This window comes from Cajanus cajan, chromosome 5, assembly GCF_000230855.2.
Source record: "Cajanus cajan strain Asha chromosome 5, NIPB_CcT2T_4, whole genome shotgun sequence".
Taxonomy (NCBI): domain Eukaryota; kingdom Viridiplantae; phylum Streptophyta; class Magnoliopsida; order Fabales; family Fabaceae; genus Cajanus; species Cajanus cajan.
In genome coordinates, this window is record NC_138521.1 from 58408593 (window position 1) to 58431195 (window position 22603).

Below are 22603 nucleotides of genomic sequence, written 5' to 3' on the forward strand. Positions count from 1 at the left end.
CAAAATTCCAAACCGAAAATACGATTAGGACATGGATCGAGAGGCTTGCCTTGCAGCTTCATGTATCATATATAGGTGAGGAACATGATGTGGACATCTTAAAACAGCACGAGGTCAAATAGTTAACTTGTCTTTAGTTTTCTAGTCAAGTCAAAGTGCTCCTTTAATTATGATATTTAAGAATTACTGAATGCTTTAGTTGGAAGTCGCGTGGCATGACTTTTTGCATGTCCGAAGCTTCCGCGTAACTCACCAGCGGGCTGTGTTGTCTAATAATGGCTGCATTACCTATTCACTGTTCACTAATATCACTTCTCACTCCTTGTAATAAAGAATAAACTAATGATTTTAATTTTCTAGTTAAAAAGACTGGACAGATTTTTTAATTACACAGGGATGAAAGTCTTGTAAAGTTTTTGTACATCTTCGCATCCATCACAAACAAAAATTCATCCATCAAAAACAACAATTCTCTTTTTCATATTAAAGTTATAGGATCACAAAATTAACGATAATCTAACACGCGTGATAACACTTTTCTTAAAGATTTATTTGTTTAATGTACAAGTCTTCAAGATATAATATATTCTTTTTAATTAATAATTAAGGTAATAGAACTAACAAATTTTTTAAGTAAGAATAATTCATGAGACTCATAATATAATTAAGAGAAGATATATGTGAAAAGACACTCTCAAATCCTTTTATATGTTATACTTATCTTTTAAAGACAAGTTAAAATATAAGATAAGACTTAATCTAAAAGATCAAGTCAACAAGACTAAATTTAATTAAAATATTTATTTAATAGAACAAAATTAATTTAAAATATTTTTTTAATTAAATAAACATATTAATCTTTTTAAAATATCACTCATAAATACATCGGAAAGAATGTACAATAACCAGGACTATTTTGTGGTAGTCTCCGATAATCACTTTCATGTTATATATATTACTTACCTGAAATTTTAAAGGAATATAATTGGTATCACAGTAAATACTAACCTTATTAATAATTATTGTGCGGCAAAGACTCTAATCAACCATTTTTATTGAGTCTCTTCTCTTGATTATGAATTTTCAATTTACATGACTCAATTTTAAGTTTTGTTCAGATGATTGGTAGAGTCAACCCTCAGTTTTAAGGTTCTAGAAGAATCAAAACATGATGTCGTTATTGCCTTGGTATTTTTTTATTACAAAATTATTAGAATATTAAAAATATTTTTAAGACTATTTAAAGTAATTATATTTCATTTAGTAGTATTTTTTTTAGGAATTCATATTGTAAATCACTTCTAATAAAATTATTTCATGTTATTAGATCATAAATGTATAATAAATTATACTAATTAAGTTGTCTATCATAGATATATTAATTTTTATTATTAAAATATTTAATTTTATTACAATAATCATTATTATTATCACTAATTTTAACTATAATATTAGACTCTTCATTCACAAAATTCTTAGTTTTGAAGGTTAGATTATCTAGATTTGTATCATTTCAAAGAAAATTAATAGATGTTTAACAAAAAAATAATCAAGAGCACTCTTTACAAGATTAATATCAAATTTTTTTTTTTCATTTTAGATGACCATAATATTATTTTGTATACAATATATTCAAGTCCAAACAATTAAAAAAATATAGACAAAAAAAAGTAAATTATAATTTATGATTCAAATTATAAATCTTTAATGAGTAACTGACAATAAGATAAAACAATAGTACATGATTCCTTGTTTTGAAACATTCACTTTGAACACTTGTTGTAATGGAAAAAATAATAATAGTGGCACTTGACCAATAAATTTGTAGTGATTAACACATAAAAATTTTTAATTTAATTTTAAGAATCTTAACACAATATAAGAGATTCTCATTAAGAGAGAGATCTAAGAGATTATATTATATTATATTATATTATATTTTATATATATATATATATATATATATATAGGGAAAGAGAAAAAATTCAAGACAATTCTTATTTATTAAAGAGAAATTAAAGGAAATAAGTTAATATTATATTATATTATATATCACTTTTTTCTCTTTATATTTAACATCATCGAGTCATTTTTCTAAAATTATAAGTAGATTTTTACTGAGAAATAAAACTATTATATATCATTTGATTAATTGTTGTTGATTAATTTATTTTTATAATAATTTTTCTTATATAATTTAATTCCATAAATTTTATTTTTATATTTATATAAATTAAAAAAAATTGGTATCCCTCTAAAAATGGAGCCTGAGTGATTGTTCACTTTAATCATGTTCAAGGCCACTATTGACGATCAAATTCTGTACTATTTAAAGTAATGACTTATTGATAAAGTGATTTAATTCTAATAAAGATGAATACCAAAATTTACTTTTATTTTATATTTCCTTAAAAAATTAACTTATGTCAATGTTAGAGTAACGCTTTTTTAAGGGAATGTTAGAGTAACTTTTTTTTTTTTTTTTTTTTATGGGAAATGTTAGAGTAACTTTAAAAAATATTAAACTTACTAAATTCCTTTTAATAAATTGCGCAGACAATTTCTTCGAAATTTCAAATATTTTATATTAATTGATATATTTTAGATTTTATCTAAACTAGTTGGGTATATTATTCTACCTTTTTTTTTCTTCTATTTTTTTAATCTTGTAAAAGAATGTACAAGTCCTGGTTTTTTTTTAAATGCTAGATGACTCTTCTTAGTGATCAAGTGACTTTAATTTTGATCATTAATTTATATTTAAGATTTAATAGTTAATATTTATTATTTTAATTCTCTCTCTATATATATAGATATATATATTGATATTTTAACATGTACAATACACATGTTAAATATTTATTATATTTAAATAAAATATAATAAATTATATATAAATAAATATTATATTTAAATATATTAATTATCACTAAAATTTGTATAAATAAATATTTTTAAACACATAAATTATATTTTAGATTTATAATAAATAATTTATATTATAACAAAAAAAAATTATTTGTTAATAATTTTTTTAAAAAAATTAAATTAAATTTATAAATAATTATATAAATAAAAATAGAATTAGATAAGAAGTTTAAAAAAATCCTAAAAAAATATTTTGTCAAAAAAAAATTCTAAAAATGCTTGTCTCAGATAGATTTGTGTTTAATATATAAAAGTTGATATTTATGTGTGAGAGAAAGAAAAGATCAAATTATACTAGGTTTGTGTGTGAGAGAAAGAAAATATTTAATAGTTAATTGATCTAACTGTTAAAATATAACCATATATTTTCAATTGAAAACTTTTGTTTTGCTCACTTGATAAGTGTCAATTTTACTTAAAAATTATTATTATTTTGACATTTATCTAACTAGGTTTAAAATAAATATGTATTTTAACCCCTATAATATTAGAGAAATCAAAATGATATATAAATAAGTCAACTTATTAAGAATTGATAGATTTTTTTACTTATGAACCCTTATTTTTGCTTACATATTGAATGAAGACACAAGACCTCAAAAATCCTTCAAATCCACTTAGCCAATCTACAAGGGCTCAATGGGTTAGAGGTAGAGCAAGATTGGCAATAGAGCCAAATCCATTTAGCCATTTGAAAAGGGTAGAGTAAATTTGATTTGGTGAAAATTTTGATCCTCAATGCAAAATCATGTGTTCATATTCAACTAAAAATCATTCCTGTACTGCCCAGCCGAGTTGCCGACTTGTCCCTCACCAATCTGCTGACTCGGTCAAAGGTTTACCAGCCTAACCAAGCAGTAAGCTCATTATTGCCGAGCTCCTCAGCCCGACCATGAAACATGGACATCAGAACACCACATCGGCCCAAAGAGGCCACGTCATCAAACAAATAAAAATACAATCTTGTCACCGCGCTGCCCATGCGTTATGGGAACGAGGTGACGGTTATGACACATGGCGTAGGCGTACGCGAAAAGTCACGACCCCTTGTCAAGCTCAGTCTTAACTCCTCAACCTACGGTCTTCGGAGCTCGGGGGGCTAGTGTACTATCCGTACCGCTATGCCGAACTTGAGCTCGGCATCACAGCGCGGAGTGACCTCGGACACGCGCTAGGCGACATCGGCTCGCTATCTAATTAGGTCATAAACTGATCTCGGGCTCAAGGCCCAACAAAACCCTAATACACACAAAGGTACGTGCATTACTTATACGAGACTCATACACCCACAAACACTAACTTTAGCATCGGAGTCTCTTTTACAGGTACCACCCCCATCTTGGAGCATCAAGCGTACCAGCGAAGGAGGCTCACCGATCTTACTCGGAGGATCATCTCTACAGCAGATTTCCGGTAAGAACAATTCTTTTTCAAGTTTTAATTAAGATATTAAAAATTAGAAAATGTCTTTCAAGTCTCTATGGATCAACAATCCATACTTAAATTCTATATTACAATAGACTTGATTCGCTTGCCACAAAATCTAAACATCACTCCATTCACAATTTTTTTTTTCCAACTTACAATCCTTTGCAACACACTTTGCTCTTGCCTTGATCTTATCATTTTTCACCCAATTTTATTCATCCATAAGAATTATTATGAGATAATATGGTTCAAATTCAAGACCTTGTGCATATTATTCTAATTCTCCACTACTAAGTCGACCTTAATGGTTCATTTTCATCCATTTAATTTTTCCCTATGGCAGATAGTGAAATCCTTAACAACTAGCCAACTTGCAAAATTATGTACCAATTTATAAGTGTATAGTACTAAATTGTGACCAATCTATAAATTTTGGGAATGTGGGTCTGCCACTTTGGTCGCCTACATCATTTATTCTAACATGTGTTTTCAATTCTTCGTAGTGATAATTGGATGATTAAGCCCTTTCATCAACATTTGACTTTTACCTATTATCATCAACATTAGTCCCTAGTTCATGGTGAATAATTAGCTCATTCATATTCAAATATTCAAATGAATAATTAGATTGTATTGAAAATCAATCATTAGTTCTATTTAACCTCCTACCATTTTGTACAAAATAAGCACAAGTATTTTACGCATCAATTTCATTGCCTTTTGGTTCTGATATCCCATCATCACCACCTTAATTTCCCATTTCAACATTTGTACTAATATCATCCTCATACTCAAGTGGAGGTGGCTTGTACAAGATGTCTTTAACACTTTTATAGTCTTTTGATTCATCACTCTAGTGTTTTTTTATCCCCATTTAATAAATTGGTTTCACATCCCATCACCTACCACTTATGCTTCCCTATATTTATCACCTTCAACATCATCCTAATGTCCTTCCTGATCTCTTTCCTTTTAAATAGGTTCTTAACATTCAATGAGTCTAGGCATAATTTCAAGATCATCTTCAAATTTGTAATAGATGATTTCCATCTTCTTTTTGTTTGTTGAACCATATTCACATAAAACATGTACATGTTCATCATTTGTAATCTCCACTAACTCATCTTCCATTGTTCTACAATAAGGAAAAATAAATTACCAATATTATTATAATCTCTATGTCCCTTCCTTAAGGATATAGTCCGATCTTCCATATCCTCCCAAACACAAATCTCACCATCAACATATTCTCTCAATCCCATATTGTTTATATTGACCCTATCTCCATGGTGTAACACTAATGTTAAAATGAAAACCATCCTACATCCAAAAAATCCATAACATATAAGGGAACTCGCACACACCCAATCAAACAAACCACTATCAGTATTATAATGCCAAAACAGAGGGAATAACGAAAGTTTTTTTTTTTTTTTTTGCTTAATTAATTGTTACCATGTTGATTTGCCTAATTTTTGTAAAGCTCCACCATTTTTTTAAATCACCCAAATGCCATTACAAAAAATAAAATAAAATAAAATAAAACGAGCTTCAAGTTTACAAAACTAGCCAGTTTCACAACAACAAAATGAATAAGATAGTTTATACCTTGCAAATGAGCTTTAATGCCCTACAATCTTCGAATACACCTTCATCGATATCCTTCATAGCACTTTAGAGAGAAAAAACAATAACATTTCGCTTCATTACTTCTTAGTGACGAATTAGCAAGAAATACATAAATAAGACAAAATGTCAAAATCTCTTCAAAATTCCATCGACTTCCTTAAAACCCCTTCAAATTAGTCCATCTAAGCTGGCTAAGTGATACAAGATCACATAGGAGAGCAAGGATGTGCTAAGTGAGAACTTAATGTGTCACTATTCACCTATTGCTAGAGTTACTAACAAAAGGTGTAATGTTTAGGCTGAAATGATTGACAAAGTGCAGTTTCGAGGATTAATTTGTAATTATAATTCTTTCAAGGATTTAGTGGAATACACATTATATTATTAGGGACAAAAGTAGAGGTTCACTAATTAAAAACTATGACGGTGAGCGATACAAGCAAGATATTTATTAGGGTAATCAAAACAAAAGAAAAAGTACTCTTAAAACTCATTTTATGTAAGGTAAGGGAAAGTCCAAACCTAGCTAAAAAGTTCGTCACTTGATTTTACACTTTAAAGATATGTAAGGTACCAAATGAGTTAGTTTGCTATTCATTGTATGAACTGCATCCACCAAGGAAAACACAAATGTCACTTGTCACAATTCTTTGTTATCAAAGATGGAACCACCTAAGAATTTTGTTTGACAATCATATTCGCAAACTCAAACTAACTGATGAGCCTTTAGATTGTATATCATTGGCCATAATTCAACAACAATAACTAAATAGGGGTCAAAGGAGTAAGAAAATATAGGATAAAATGACCATAATTATATCCTTGAAAACACCACAAAATACACCATCATGATTTACCTTTGGAATACTGATAGACAAGGGGCCCTAATGATATAGATTGCAACTGGCTTGTAATAGTCGAGGAACCCTCTAATACATCTTTGACCTTAATTGAACATTGGATATCTCTCAATATCTTTTAATAAGGATAGATTTTGTTTAAAATCACACCTATATCATATACTCTTCATTGGAAAACAAATTCATTACACCATAACCAAATATACTCAAGGGTATTATTAAAGCTAGTAGTGTCTTTGATTCATCATATTATCAAGCAACTAAGCAGTCAAATCCAAATTCCAACTTCTTGTTGGTATAACAACTCCATCTTAAATCCCAATAAAACTCATGTCAATCGGTGTTTCAAGAGGATATGAATGACAAATTTAGAGTGTTCTTGGCATAAGGACATGAAGCATCAATATGACATATAAAAAGTTCTAATAATCTAATTTATTTAGTATTTTTTATTTTTATTATATATTAAATTTACATAGAAAATATAACTCCTCTAATAAATTCATGTATATACTCTTTTTGTATAGAGTATTAGATTTAAGTTTATGCAAAAATGCAACAAATAAGAAATTTCATTTTTCTACATAAAAAAACAAATTATAATATCAAATTATGAAACCACTAAAGTTTGTTTAATAATGAGAGGATTGAGATAGTATACACATGATTTTAGATTTGATGGATAAAAAACTAATTTTTTTATACAATGAATGAGATTTATGAAAAACGTCAATTCTACGTTGACATTATATATTTTATATTAATATGGGAGTACATAGTAAAACAAAATTATAAGTATTATATACAATTAGTTATAATCAAATAAAAAAATTTATATAAATATAAGAATAAGACAACGTGTATATGGGTGATACCATTGATTATTCATTGAATATTCAGTAACTTAGGAACAATAAAATCATTTTCGGGGGGGACACCTACGGCATTGACCCTAACGAATTATATTATTTAAACTTCAGAGCATATAAAATAAATAACTATCGATCTGACAGTTGTGAAAGATTGATAAATCTTAAGTTAGAATTCTGTTGTTATATATAATTGTAATTTTCACCTGTAAAAATTATATAGAAACAAGTAAATAGTTGTAAATAATGTAATATATATATATAAACATAATCTAATTAGAACTTTATATATATATATATATATATATATATATATATATATATAATTTTTTAAATTTTTATTATAATCATCTTAAAACTATTACTTGTCATGATTTCTAATTAATTAATAATATAGTTTTTTTATATTAACTGTGCATACCAACAAAATTTATTTTTACCAACAATTATTTAACGATAATAAGTTAATTGTCTTTATTTTATTATTTAATAAAAGTATTAATGACTAATATATAATGGTCACTAAAAATGTATTTATATCACACCAAAATTTACTATTAGCGACAATTATTCATTAAGAAAAACTTTAGTCTCACATCGACTAGAAATAAGATAATTAAAGAGTATATAAATGGATAATAACTCTCATCTTACAAGTTTGTTATGTAGGATTGAATTAGACCTATAACTTACTATTCTAAATTGGTATGAGATTATTCACTATTATCAAACTCAATAGTCCTTAAACTTAAAGGGACTAGAAATAAGGTAATTAAAAAAATAAGAAAATTAAAAAATATATAAGTAGAAGACAACTTTTATCTTACAAGTCTCACATCGACTAGAAATAAAGTAATTAAAGAGTATTTATACTCATCTTACAAGTCCCATATCGATTAAAAAATAAAAAATGTCACAAAAATGTTTAGAATAATTTCCGCTAAATGTTTTAGCGAGCATACAATAATTAATGTAAAAATGCCGGTAAAAGATTTTGTAGCAATTTTTATTGCTACTAAAAATCATATTACATGTTACTAAAAATCTATTTTGTTGTAGTGAATTTGAGCTATATAAAAAAAAAAGTGTCTTTTTTTAGTTACTGGTTTACTATTGAATTTAATTAAAATGGTGAACCGAACCATAGGATTTAGTGAGGGGGGCAGGGCCGGGGAGAAATCAAAGAGGAGGTTTGGATTTTTACTTTTGTTGTTTTGTTATTATTATGTGTTTAAGCTTTGTTTCTTAACTTTTAAAATCTAATTTTATTGTTATTTTAAGAACAATAATTGTTAAAGTATGCATCTATATAAAGTTTTAAAAAAAATATTTAATATTTTTTATGATTATATTATTAATATAAAATATCTACCAACTTTATTGATGACTAATTTTTGTGTCAAAAAAACTTAACCCACCATTTTTAGTAAAATATTCTCTCTTAATTACATTTTTTTTCATACATAAGATTTGAATAGAGACTTTACTTAATAATTATCTATTTTTGTTAAGCTAAATTACACATTAGTCATTTCTTTTTTTGCCAATTCTCAATTTGTTCTTTAATTTTAAAATATTAACCTTCCTGATTTAAAAAAATGTGAAATTTTAATATTATGATCAATTTGACATCAGTTACAATTGAATTTTAACTGGAATTCATGATTTTTTATCACTTAAGTATCCTAACATTTTATGAATTGAAATTTGAAACTAAAATATTTATAAAAATATGCATTTTGTATTTGTTTTAATAAATAATTGGTAAGAAACATAATTTTCAAGTAAGCTACTCATTTATTATTGATGGGAAATTCTTTTTCTTGATTTCACTTTTAATCTGAAAGTATTCAAATACGTTTTGGAATTTTGTATGTTGCAACCACCATTGGCGCATTTAATTAGTCTCGGGGGGATTAAGTCAACTGATTTGGTGTTTAAACCATTTACAGTATCATATTTTTCAATCGATGGATGAAGCGAATCAGAGTTTTTCTTTCCTTTTTTCAATAAAATTCATTGGTGAGTAAGACACGTACCAACATTCAATGCTGGCGATAATAAATCTCCTACCAAATGCGGGTGAGACTGAAATTCCCAAATGCTTGAAAACATGTTTTCGTGACAAACTAACCATTTTCATTTATATTATTATAAATGGATGATATCTAAGTACAATTAAGGTTAAATATATTTTAAGCCTTTTAAATAGGAGAACGTTTGTTTTTTATTTTCTAAATTTAAAATGCAACCTTTCTTTTTCTCAAGCTGACTTTGTCAATCCGAGTGGATGAAAATGGCACATTATCTATCGTCACATATAATTATGGTGTTACATGGATCCTAACACAATTCAATGAACCCTTATATGACTTTATGGTTTTGCATCCTATGTTTGACAAAAATTAAAATCGAACTTTTAATTAAGAATAAAAATATATTTTATCATATTAATTTGTAGTGACATTTGATAATATTATTAACTTAATAAATTTAATATGCCATCTAACATTATAATTTTAGGTGTCAAAAATAATTATAATTTTATTTTGTAGACTAATATAACTTCATATTTGAAAAATTTTCATAACCACCACAGATGTCAAAATTCATTGGCAGGTAAAAATAATTGTATATTATCCTATTATTTTTAGTCTATAAAGCCAAATTAGTGATGTATTATCTAATCAGTGTTCTTAAGAATGTCACAAAGAAAGGGTTAAAATAATAAAGAACATGTTGCTTCAACCAAAAACCAGTGTACAAATGCATGATAATATTGGATTAAAAAAAATAAAAGTAACAAAATATGTTTATGATAATTTAACAACGTACGACACATGTTTTTATTTTTTATCCGATCATATATATGTATGTGTCAAAGGGGATTCAATTGTTGACGAGAAAGGTAGCAAATTCAGGTACTCAACTTTCACAAGTTTTCTAACTTGTATAAAGAATGACTCGGGCATGATGAAATATATGATGAAAGCTAATCGAATCAAGTTTACACGTTTTTTTCCTCATCGCATTAAGAACAACAATTTAATATACCACTTTTGATATAATATTATATATTATTAAAATAGTCTCACAATTAATATTACATTAAAAATAAAAAATATGTTATTTTAAAATTTGTTTCAAATGTTAAAATTGTAGTCAATTAGTTATTTAAGACAGAGAGTATCAAATAATTCTATAGCTTTTTTTATTTTTTTATTATATATATATATATATATATATATATATATATATATATAATGTTAAACAAATTGATGTGATAAAGTATGTTTTTATTCACTTAAATATGCAAAAGTTTGGTCTTATCTAAATATGTAAAAGTTCACTTTTAGTATGTGAAACTATTACATGTGGATAAGACTATGGTGTAGTTACACACGCTTAGGTACAAGCATAAGGGGAGCATTACATTACAAATGCTTGAGTTACTAAACAATTTTTTTATTGTGTATTATTTGGTATACAATGTGTAATACAAATAAAATAATATTATTTTTATCTTATAAAATAAAACTTAATTTAAAAAATTATTTTTATATAAGACTCAATTCATATTGTTTCATATATTAATAATTTTTAGACTAAACTATACTTAATTAAAGTGTATTTTATTATTTTGATTAAATATTATTAATTATAAATTTTTAAAGAGTATTTTAATTGGTTAAGAAAAAAATGAATATTAATTAGGAGAGACAAATAGTATAAGTCATACACTCTAATTTGTTAGAGAATATATAAATATTAAATAGGAAAGAAAAATAGCATAAAAGTAATTTTAGGGAAAAACATATATAAATAAGACAAATGTATTATTATCAACTAAATTAACTATTTTTCTTAATCTTAATGAATTAGGCAATTAGATCTTATATACAAATAAAGGTAGTATAAAATTTACAATATTATCCTTCTTAATATTATTATTTTAATTGGTGATGGTAACCATATTAACAACAACAATGAAAACGTTAATGACATTAATAAGGCTGGTAAATGTATTAATGATAATGATAGTAGTGATAATAATATTGATAATTAGTGAAGATATAGTTGTAATAGTGGCAAGAGCCATGACTCTAGTGGTGACAAAGTTGGTTATAATATATGAGATAAATTAGAGCTGTCAAAATGAGTCACGATCCGTGAGTCAACTCAACTTACCATAGGATCGAGCCTGGTTGAGATTAAAAAAATTTACAAATTTTAATATTGCTGAAAATTAAACTCAGCCCATTAAGAACCAGGCTCACCCGAATTGAACGCATAATGAGCCAAATTGAATCATGAGTCCACTCACAAAAAGAAAATCTATCATCCACTTATGTAGAAAAATTAAAAACCTATCGTCCACTCATAAAAAATAATAAAAATCTATAACTGACTTATTCATTTAAGTAAATGTTACATTGGAAGAGTTATTTATTAGGTCAGATACTTATTTGTGAAAGAAAAAAAATTAGAAAAAAACAAATTGTGGTTGGACATTAGGAAAAAATATTTTTTAAAAAATAAATTTGACTGAAAACAAATATTTTTTTTTAAAAGAAATATAGCTAGACATATTAGAGAAAAAAAGAATTTCACATACTTAGAGACTGCTCCACTCTCGACGACTCTAGAACATAACCGAAACTATCTGGAGGCCACTACTGAATCACAAGGTTCCCAAAATCATTGCTGTTATTTGGTGGGCATAGAGATGGAGAAATAACATGCTCCTTGCTCAAGAGAAATGGAACATAATGTATGTAAATTCGTAACATTAATATCACACACAAGCTTTACGTTCCTGACCCACAACCTAGAAGATGATCCTACGTGAAATTAAACACAGATGGTAGCTATACATCCACGACTAATCATTTTGGTATAGAAGGAGTAGTCATATGATGAAACTAGAAACAAGGACTTGGTTTTGGAACAAAAGCCTCGAGCATTTGGGACATAGAGTGATAGGTCACCACATGTTGAGAGACCTGTTATGGGATATCCACAAATTTTTGGATAAAGACTAAGAGGTTTCACTCCGACATATATATTCACAGCAGAGATGCAAACTGTGATAGATAGTTTAGCAGCATGTGGTGCTAAGAATGAAGGCACCTCAACTGGGATACACGTCCAAACTTCACCGTGTGGATCTTTTAGATAGAGACTTTTTCCTTTTCTCTTACATTTTAGTTTCTTTGTTTTCGCTTTCTCCATGCACAAAAGACAAAGAGTTTAATAATAATGTAATCACAATGTTAAAATAGATTTACACTATTAATTAATCACAAACTACATTTAATATTATCTTTTACTTAATTGTTATGAAATTATTTAATTATTATAAAAGTCAATAATTTATTATAAATAATTATTTCTAATTGAATGATGATATATATAAAATAAATATATTACTTATTTTTTCTAAAAATATTAATTTACGTCATTCATATATAATTATAAATAATTTAATTTTAAATTCTTTTTTATAATTTTTTATTCATCAAAATTAAAAAATGACATCAAAATTTGAATTTATGATCAGGTGCATTAGGATTCTTTTTTTATTTATTTATAAAATTGGAATTAATATTATAAAAAGTATACTTAAATAATAATATTTTTATCATATTTATTCATAAATACTAGATAAAAGTTATTTAGTTTTACTAATTATATTATTAATGTAACGTATCATTGATTAATCTCTAAAACTTGATTAAAGTAACATCTTTAGTAGTTTTTGATTTTATCTACTAATTTATCATGTGTAATGTATAAACATATTTATTATATATAATATAATTAAAATTTATAATGATTATATATATATAAAATATATTTGAATATATAAATTATATTTAAATTAAGTATACATAAATATTTTAAAATATATAAATTATATTTTAAATTTATGATAATAATTTTAATTTAAAAAAAAGATTTTATTTATTGATAATTTATTTTAAAATATTAATATTTATTTAATAAATAATTATGATAAATAAAAATTAAATTAGATAAGATGTTAAACTTTTTTAAAAACTATATCATTGAAGAAAATTCTAAAATCACTCTCATATAAAATAAAAATTTATATTTAATATATAAAAATTAGTTGTATTTTTTATATTTACAAAAACCGATACTTGTTTTTTTTTTAATGTTATTGAATCGTGATGAATAACTTGTAGTTGTTGGTATTTTATTTTTATTTTTCACATTAATTACATCTTCATATTCTACTTATATTTCATTTTTCTTAAACCTACATATAGGGCAATTGTTATTTAATAAAATACGTACACATCTATGTTTTTATACTGCTAATAATAAAAAAAATTCATTTGATGCCATTTTTATATTTTTCAATTTATTCTTAATAAATATACATAATTTTTTTAATAATTTTATAAGTTATTAAGATAAATTTATTATTTTATTTTTCTTTTTAATATCGTTGTTGGAAAAAAAGATACACACTAAAAAAAGGTTTGAATATTATATATAAAAAATTTGCCTTTTTGCAATGAGAGAGTGAAAATGCAAACAAATAAAGTGCCAAAAGGTGATAAGACGAAGTACTAACAACAAATGAAATGACATAAATGTTTTATGCTTGTTCGTCTCCAATCCAGAGATTATATCCAGTTCTCAATCTAATCAGATTGAGTTCTACTATCTTCAAGAAGATACAAATATTCTTTCAATAAGTCTCTCTAAGTTCAAACTAAGTATTCTTTCAACAAGTCTCTCTAGACTCAAATTCAAGTATTCTTTTAACAAGTCTCTTTAGGCTCAAACCCAAGTATTCTTTTAATAAACTCATTTAGGCTCAAACACTAAATATTCTTTACACAAGTCTCTCCAGGCAAAAATATAGCTTTGTCTCTTCTAAACATGATGTTATGCAAATTAAGTACACATAGTCTACAAAGAACTCTATACAAGATTTGCTATGAAGATCTTTATCGTAGAGCTTCAGCTTACATTTCTCATTGCGTGAGTTTTCTCAGTGTAAGATTTTTTTTTGTTTTTTTGTTTTTTTGTTGTTTTTTAGCACTTTCTTTTGTTTTGTTTGCATACTCTTCTTACTTCATCATTCATATTACACCCATCCTTATTCACATTGTGCATTCTATTCTATTTGTTGCTTGAGGGCTTGACCTTTATATAGTAGCTTTAGAGAAGATGATTGTTGCAGTAAGGTTCAAATTTAGACGTCTATATTTCTTCAAGTGTTACTTTGTCTATCTTCTTGCCTGATCATAGGGATTACTTTTGATGTATTTAATGAAAGCACTAAATGCTGATTAGAGATGCATGTATCCCCTATCTGATCTAGGCAACTACTTATCATCTTTTTCTTTTTACTTTGAGTGTGACAGAGTGGTGTCAGCATACAATAGTTGAGGCTAGTGTAAAGTAATCTCTTTTAGTGTCTTGTCCGTGATATCCGAGATTTTCTTTTTCTATCCCGACATAATGATTTGACTTTCTCTTTTTGAAACCTTTCATTTTTCTTCGAGAAAGTTTTTCATTTGATCTGTTAAGGAATAAAATATTAATATTTTTTAAAGAATAATCTGATTTTTTAACGAGAAATAAATATAGTCTTACAAAAGAAATATAACATCTATTTCGTCTAAAATAATCTCTTTTAGAGAAACTCATGACTTCTTATTGTTGTCATAAAATGTGTTTTATAAAACTCTAATCTATTTATAAAATTATTTGTTATCATTAAAATTTATAACACTTTAAGGGATTCAAGATTGTATCTTGATTCTTTAGACTTCATTTTGATCTTATATAATCACGTGGTGTCTTTTTTATTTTATTTTATTTTTATTTATTACTTTATTAATATATATCCATATATAAAGAAAATATATCATTTTGTAATAATTTTTTAATTCATATTTTTTTATTATTTATTATCTTTAAATTTTTAAATAATAAAAAATAATATTAAAAGTTTTTTTTATTCTCACCACTCAAATAAGTTATCACTTATAACTATTCAAGTCGTAAATCACTTATTTTATTATTTAATCTTAATTATTTTATTTTTTTAAAATAAAATATAAAAATATGAAATATATCAACATATAAAAGGGATACATGAATTTCTAATTATTTTTTTCTTTACACTTTTTAGATAAATTTAATCTTAAATTTTTAAATAATAAAAAATAATCACTTATATAATTATTCAAATAAATTAAATATTTTTAATTACTCAAATTTTTAAGTTTTTAAATATCTTTATTATTTAAATTTAATTTTTAATTTAATTTTAAAATATTTAAATAAAATTAAAGACACAAAAATATCTTTATCTCCTTAATAATAATAATAACAATATATAAATAAAATACGAGAAGAGAAAGAGGAGAGATGTAAGTGGGTCATATGGACACGTTATGAGCAGGCAATTCCATGTGGCCACATGGATGAGGGCAAGAAGAAGATGAAGAACAACAACAAGCAACACACCAACACCAACTCAAACATCTAAGACCCAAATTCTCCCTCTCTCTCTCTTTCTCTGTGAGAGGAAGAAGGACATAGAAGAAGATGAAGGAAACCAGTGATGGGTTCGTGAGAGCGGATCAGATTGATCTGAAGAGCATAGACGAACAGTTGCAGAGGCACCTCAACAAGGTGTTGACCATAGATAAGAAAAAGCGCTCCGAAGAGGATGAAGATGCTGATCAAGTTCATGTTCACACCACCAGCGCCACTGCTTCTCCAACTGCATCTAAGAGACACACTGCTGTCGTTAACTTCAAGAAGCGAAAGCAGGACTGGGAGATTGACCCTTCTAAACTCATCATCAAGAGTCCTATTGCTCGTGGCACTTTTGGCACAGTCCATCGTGGTGTCTATGATACCCAAGATGTTGCTGGTCTGTGTTTTCTTTCTTGACACAAAAAAAAAAAAAAAATAGAAAGTTTTTGGGATCAATTTTTTACTTATCAGATTCAGATGCATAATTCCCCTCCCACTTGGTGGAGTTTATTTAAAAATGTGTTTTTTAACCATCTTTCTTCTTCAAAATTAAATTTTTAATCCGTGTAAATAATAAATAAATTTCGACGGATGAAGTTGTAGAAGTTCTTATTTTCTTCAGCAAAATTATCATCTGAATTAAATTCCTCCAATTAGTTCCCTTCTGGGTTTTCTCGAAAAGAGTTGACTTTTACAATGATTTGGTGTGGGGTTGAATTTGTGGAAATAATAGTGTGTAGATTTGGATGATACTTTTAGCGTCTTAAAATTCATGTGATCCCTCCGTTCCGGTTTTGGTCTTATGGGTGGTGAATTTAATTAATACGATGTTATTGTTTGGGTAAAATTAGTGGTTTCCTTTTCTGCATTTAACTGATCACAGTTAGTGTGATTACTTGCTTAATGTTCAGTGAAATTGTTGGACTGGGGAGAAGAAGGACAAAGGACAGAAGCAGAAGTTGCCTCGTTGAGGGCAGCGTTTACCCAGGAAGTTGTTGTTTGGCATAAACTTGTTCATCCCAATGTCACAAAGGTTAATTTCAATTTCTTCAACATCAATTTATGTTATTTTGTTTGTGTTATTGTTATTGTAATTATAATTTGTCGAGCTGAACTGTGGTTTCAATGTTGCGTATGCTGATTTTATTTTATATTATTTGGACGGAGGGATCCATCCAAACATAGAACTTCCTGCCGTCTGAGGTCCTGTGAACTTATATTATTAGCAGAGGGTATCATTTTTAATAGAATCCAAATCAGTCCTTGTTTATAAATATGCCTTTGCATATTATGTCTATGCAGATCTGCTTTCAGTTTTATACTTTATTTGTTGTTGCATACTTGTATATGATGAATTGATGATGTCTTTCAAAGGGTTCAAGTAATTATGTCTTTGGATACTATTAGAGTTGGCCTAGTGATAGAGGGATTTGAAGTAGTATGTATAGAATCCTAAGTTAAAATCTTGTGTTGTCATTGTAATTATGTCTTTTGATAAATATTTAATTCTCAAGGATGCCAAGTTTTGTGGGTTTTACATTTCAGGGATTTCCTTCTTAACTACGTCATCACCACTTTCCCACCTTAGCTCTCTGTTCTCCTTTCACCTACACTAAACAGATTGAAATCACCTGTCCCATTTTCCTGTCTCCAATCCTATCCCCTAATAAAATTATGACACGTCAATTAAAATGTCCAGCTCATGTGTAAAAGAATTTAACAGATATTAAGGCGCAGTTTGTGTAACTTCCTCTCTTTCCCCCCTACTGTCATGTTCTCCACCATAACATATTCTTGATATCATGTGCCACACCAGATGTGCCCACATGCCAAACATGACTACCCACCAGGAAATCTCCAAACCAATAGCGGCACCATAACGTCCAAAATCTCAGGCGATAATGAAAATCCAACAGGTGACCACATTTACCAGCAATGAAACCCAAGCAATAACTGCATTTTTGAGCTGGCACTGCAAGAAACTGAAATGCGAAACTGAAGTGCAGAGGATTCACCCTGCTCCAGTCTGCTATGCCATCCGGCTGTCCCAGTAATTTCAGAAGTAGTGTGGTGAAATGTAAAATGACAAAAACAGGAAGCAATATAGAAACAATGTAATCTAGGATTGATGAATGTTAACTGTCTCTGGTTCATAAATGAGTATTCTGGTGTGGTGTATGAGATCGAGAACATGTTAATGGTGGAGAAGGTGAGCATGCAAAGAGAAAATAGGAAGTTACACTAATGAAGTTAATGGACATTTTAATTGATGTGTCATAATTTTATTGGGGGACAGGGTTGGAGACAGGAAAATGGGACAGGTGATTTAAATCCACACTAAACTTGAATCTGCTTGCAATTATGGAAGGGATTTCCTTTTTTTGTTGTTGAGGGCTATAATAATTGTTTTAAAAATTTTCATGCACATTGTTATACGGGCATGATGTATGCAGGTTACCTACTGTAATGGTATTCTAGTAATCCATTGGTAGAACACTGAAATATGAGAAATTCAAGTATTTTACAGAAGTAATAATATGTTAATCTTATAATACTGAAGTTTATTGGACACCTACAAAGAAAACATCTAGAAGGACACGTGAAAAAAGTAGATGGCATGATTTTTAGTCTTGTTAAAAGGGAGAGAGGGAGACCAATAATGATAGTGGAGGAAGTTGTTAAGACTTAAGAGAGATCTCAAGATGAATAAGTTCTATGAGGATTTGATCTTTATCTGAGTCCAATGACATCGTGTGATTCATGTAGGCAATCTCAGTGGGATCAGACTTTTATTGTTGTAAAATATTGAAGTTTATTCACGACATATGAACCTAACTGTCCTAGATATGTTTTTCTTTCTTATTGTTTCTTTGTTGATATCTGAGATTCTTGTGATATGTAAGTTGGAATAGATTAATCTGAGTCTTCTCGTAGAAGATCTTCACAGAAGTATCATTGCATTTACTTTTGGCATTAGTTGCTTATACTAACCTTATTAACAAGATACAGTGCTTGAATTCAAGAGTTTTTAGATAATATTTAGTGGACTAAATTTTAACAAGTTTGGATTTCTTTCTTTCTTTCTTTCTTTCTTTTTTTAATAAAATTCCCTATTGACTATAGCCTATCCTTTATGAATTGATTATAGAACTAGTAACTTAACTACAACCTTTCCAACAGAAGCTTGTAAATAAATAAGCCAGCCTTTTTTGAAATTTACTTGCAATGAAAGCTTCTAGTCTTCAGGTTTCTATTGTTTATAGTGAATCTGTTATTTGGAAAATTTGATGTCTATTATCACATTCTCCTTCAAATGAACATAGACCCTTTTTGGACCAAAGAAAAGATATTCTGTATCTTCATTACATTTATGTCCATTCATTTGGTATGTTGGGGGTTTCCTGATCTGGTCCTTGTCCATTTGTCCTGGTACTAAAGATGCACGCAGGTATGGAAAACAAGTGTAATCATCAAGCCCCTATTACCTTTTTTGTTCTTTTTCTTCATGACATATTCTCTTTCCTGTTCAATCTTGTGATATTTTGCAGTTAATTTGTTTTCTCTCTTTCCATAGGGTATTAAGCACTTTTCTGCAAGCATTTTTCTATCCTAGATTTTTTAATCATTTACATTTTCCATTTTTAGTTTATAGGCGCAACGATGGGGTCTTCTGAGTTGCAGATACAAACTGATAATGGTCTAATTGGCATGCCGAGCAATGTCTGTTGTGTTGTTGTGGAGTATCTTGCTGGAGGCAATCTGAAACAATACCTTATAAAGAACAGGAGGAGGAAGTTAGCTTTTAAGGTTGTCATCCAGCTGGCACTTGATCTTGCAAGAGGGTAATTACATTTTCTATTGTGGTTTAGCAGGTTGAGAACAACAATTCTCGTTATTGTCTGTGTAACTACTCAACTTGAATTCACTTGGTTTTACAGGCTAAGTTATCTTCACTCTCAGAAGATTGTCCACAGAGATGTAAAGACAGAGAACATGTTGTTGGATAAGACCCGCACAGTTAAAATTGCTGATTTTGGCGTTGCACGTGTTGAGGCATCAAATCCTAATGATATGACTGGGGAGACTGGTACTCTTGGTTATATGGCTCCAGAGGTGTGTAGTCAATACCTTTAAAATCGTTTACAAATTAGAAATTATTGTGCTAGTATGTGTGACACAGTGGAGGCCTTAGTGCAAAGGCATGTAGTGTACAAATAGATTTTTGATGGGGAATTAGTGTATCCGGTCCCCATATTTCATCCAAGTGGGGTAGATGTCTCCAATTGCCATATTCAGAGAGTTTTTCAATGAGGATGCATGATGATGACCTTAATGTTGCAGAAAATAGTGTCTGAAACTGTGAATCAAAAAGAAAAAAGATAAGATAAAATATTTTAATTTGATCAAAGAGAAAGCCCTTGTAATTGACTATTTATTTTTTATTTTCCCTGTGGGAATGGTTTACAGGTTTTAAACGGCAACCCCTATAACAGGAAATGTGATGTGTATAGTTTTGGCATCTGTTTATGGGAAATATATTGTTGTGACATGCCATATCCTGACCTAAGTTTCTCAGAAATTACTTCGGCTGTTGTTCGCCAGGTATATTTTCTTCTCTGCTTTGATTGAACTTTCTCACTTGAGCATGCAGTGCTTGTTTATCACTGTGGATTCGGTTTCTGTGAATCCATTATGATTATATTATTATCTTCTGTTGGAACTTTAGAATTTGAGACCAGAAATACCAAGATGTTGCCCTAGTTCTCTAGCAAATGTAATGAAGAAGTGCTGGGATGCCTCCCCTGACAAGCGGCCGGAGATGGATGAGGTAGTTTCCATGCTGGAGGCCATTGACATATCCAAAGGTGGAGGTATGATCCCTCATGATCAGCAGCAGGGTTGCTTTTGCTTCCGCAAGCATAGAGGGCCCTGAAAAAGTTTTATTCTTTACTCCATCAAACAATTTGGTTATAGTGATTTTTCACTATTTGAAGAATCCATTTGTATCTATAGTGAGAAAACAGGATTTGGATACTAGATGAGACAAATACACAGTTGGGGGTACAGTACAGGTAGGAGGTGCTGGTGACATGTCAATATGTTGGGTGTGTAAAACTGTACCTCTCATTTTCTTTTACTCTTACCTTTTTTTCCCACATTGGTTTGGGTTCTGTGGGTTTGGGTATTACTTTCACTTTGCCGGATTGGACTTGTAACATGCAGGATCTTCATTATACTATTTCAATCATAATTGATGTGATTAAGCTGGATCCATTTGCTTGGTATTCTCATATCCATTCTCTATATTAGTTTGCTCATTGAAAACTACTAGTATTTTGAGAAAGGTAGTGGTGAGGTAATGTTGTTTGAGTGGTCTATGTGGTATCAAGATTGAATGGAGAGAAAATAAAGATCAAAATCAATGTTTCACACAATTCTCTTTACTTATATTTCCATCAAGGACAGTGCCATTACTATTTGAATGTTGACTAAAGCCTAATTCTTCTAAAGGATGAAAACAACGAAAATAGGAATAGTTGTTCAACAGTAGTGAGATACAATTGCATTGCATGCAAAGTCGCTTTTATATAAAAAGAAAAACTGAACAGGCATATTTTGGATTGAAACATTTTCAAGCTTTTGGTCATCCACGTGGGTTCAGATCAAATAACTTTTGCGATGTCTTGTGCCAAGTTCTTGATGAAAAGAATAATTGTCTATCATACTAGGAAGAGGAGCAAGTCCACAAAGTTTAGAAGATTTCTCTAAAGGGAATTTATTTTTTAAGCGAACAAGAATGTATTAATCTTTCATTTAATTTGAAGCGTACCATTGCCATAATCCACTAAAATTAGAAGGTGAATATATTCTTGTTAACCCTTAATACATTAGGTTTTTCCTTTTTCTTGATACTTTTTTTATCCCTTTCTCGACACTATTGACAATTACCAAAACGGTGGGCTAATACTTCAGGTCTATCAAAGAAAATATTTATAAAGGGTTAATTTGAATAAATTTTTTCATAAGAATTTTTAAGAGAAGAAAAAATGAAATCAATTTCTTTGTATGCTAAAACAATTATTATGGAAGAGTTTCTATAAGTATTTATGAAAAAGTTTATCCAAACAATCTTAAAATATTTTATCAAGATTGCATGGAATGCTAATTATAAATATTTTGATGTTTGATGTGGATATGTGAATATAATTAAAGTTCAAAAAGTACCCATAGGATCAGTTTAAACTACAAAGAGAGAAGATATATGACACTCGAATCACCCAGTTGATAGTGATTTTGGAGGGTTTATTTTATTAACCTGACGAACTTAGTTTTTATAATAAGTATAGAATTTCACAAGTA

The 22603-nt window shown here is 28.3% G+C and overlaps 1 protein-coding gene across 1 annotated transcript; it reads left to right on the top strand.

The window, feature by feature from the left end:
* Positions 1-16120: 16120 nt before the first annotated feature.
* LOC109807805 (serine/threonine-protein kinase 52) lies at positions 16121-21515 on the top strand. The gene is made up of 6 exons (XM_020370442.3): positions 16121-16640; positions 17155-17276; positions 19889-20085; positions 20182-20356; positions 20711-20845; positions 20970-21515. The coding sequence occupies exons 1-6, from the start codon at positions 16310-16312 to the stop codon at positions 21174-21176; spliced, it is 1167 nt and encodes a 388-aa protein (XP_020226031.1). The 5' UTR covers positions 16121-16309; the 3' UTR covers positions 21177-21515.
* The last annotated feature ends 1088 nt before the right edge of the window (positions 21516-22603 follow it).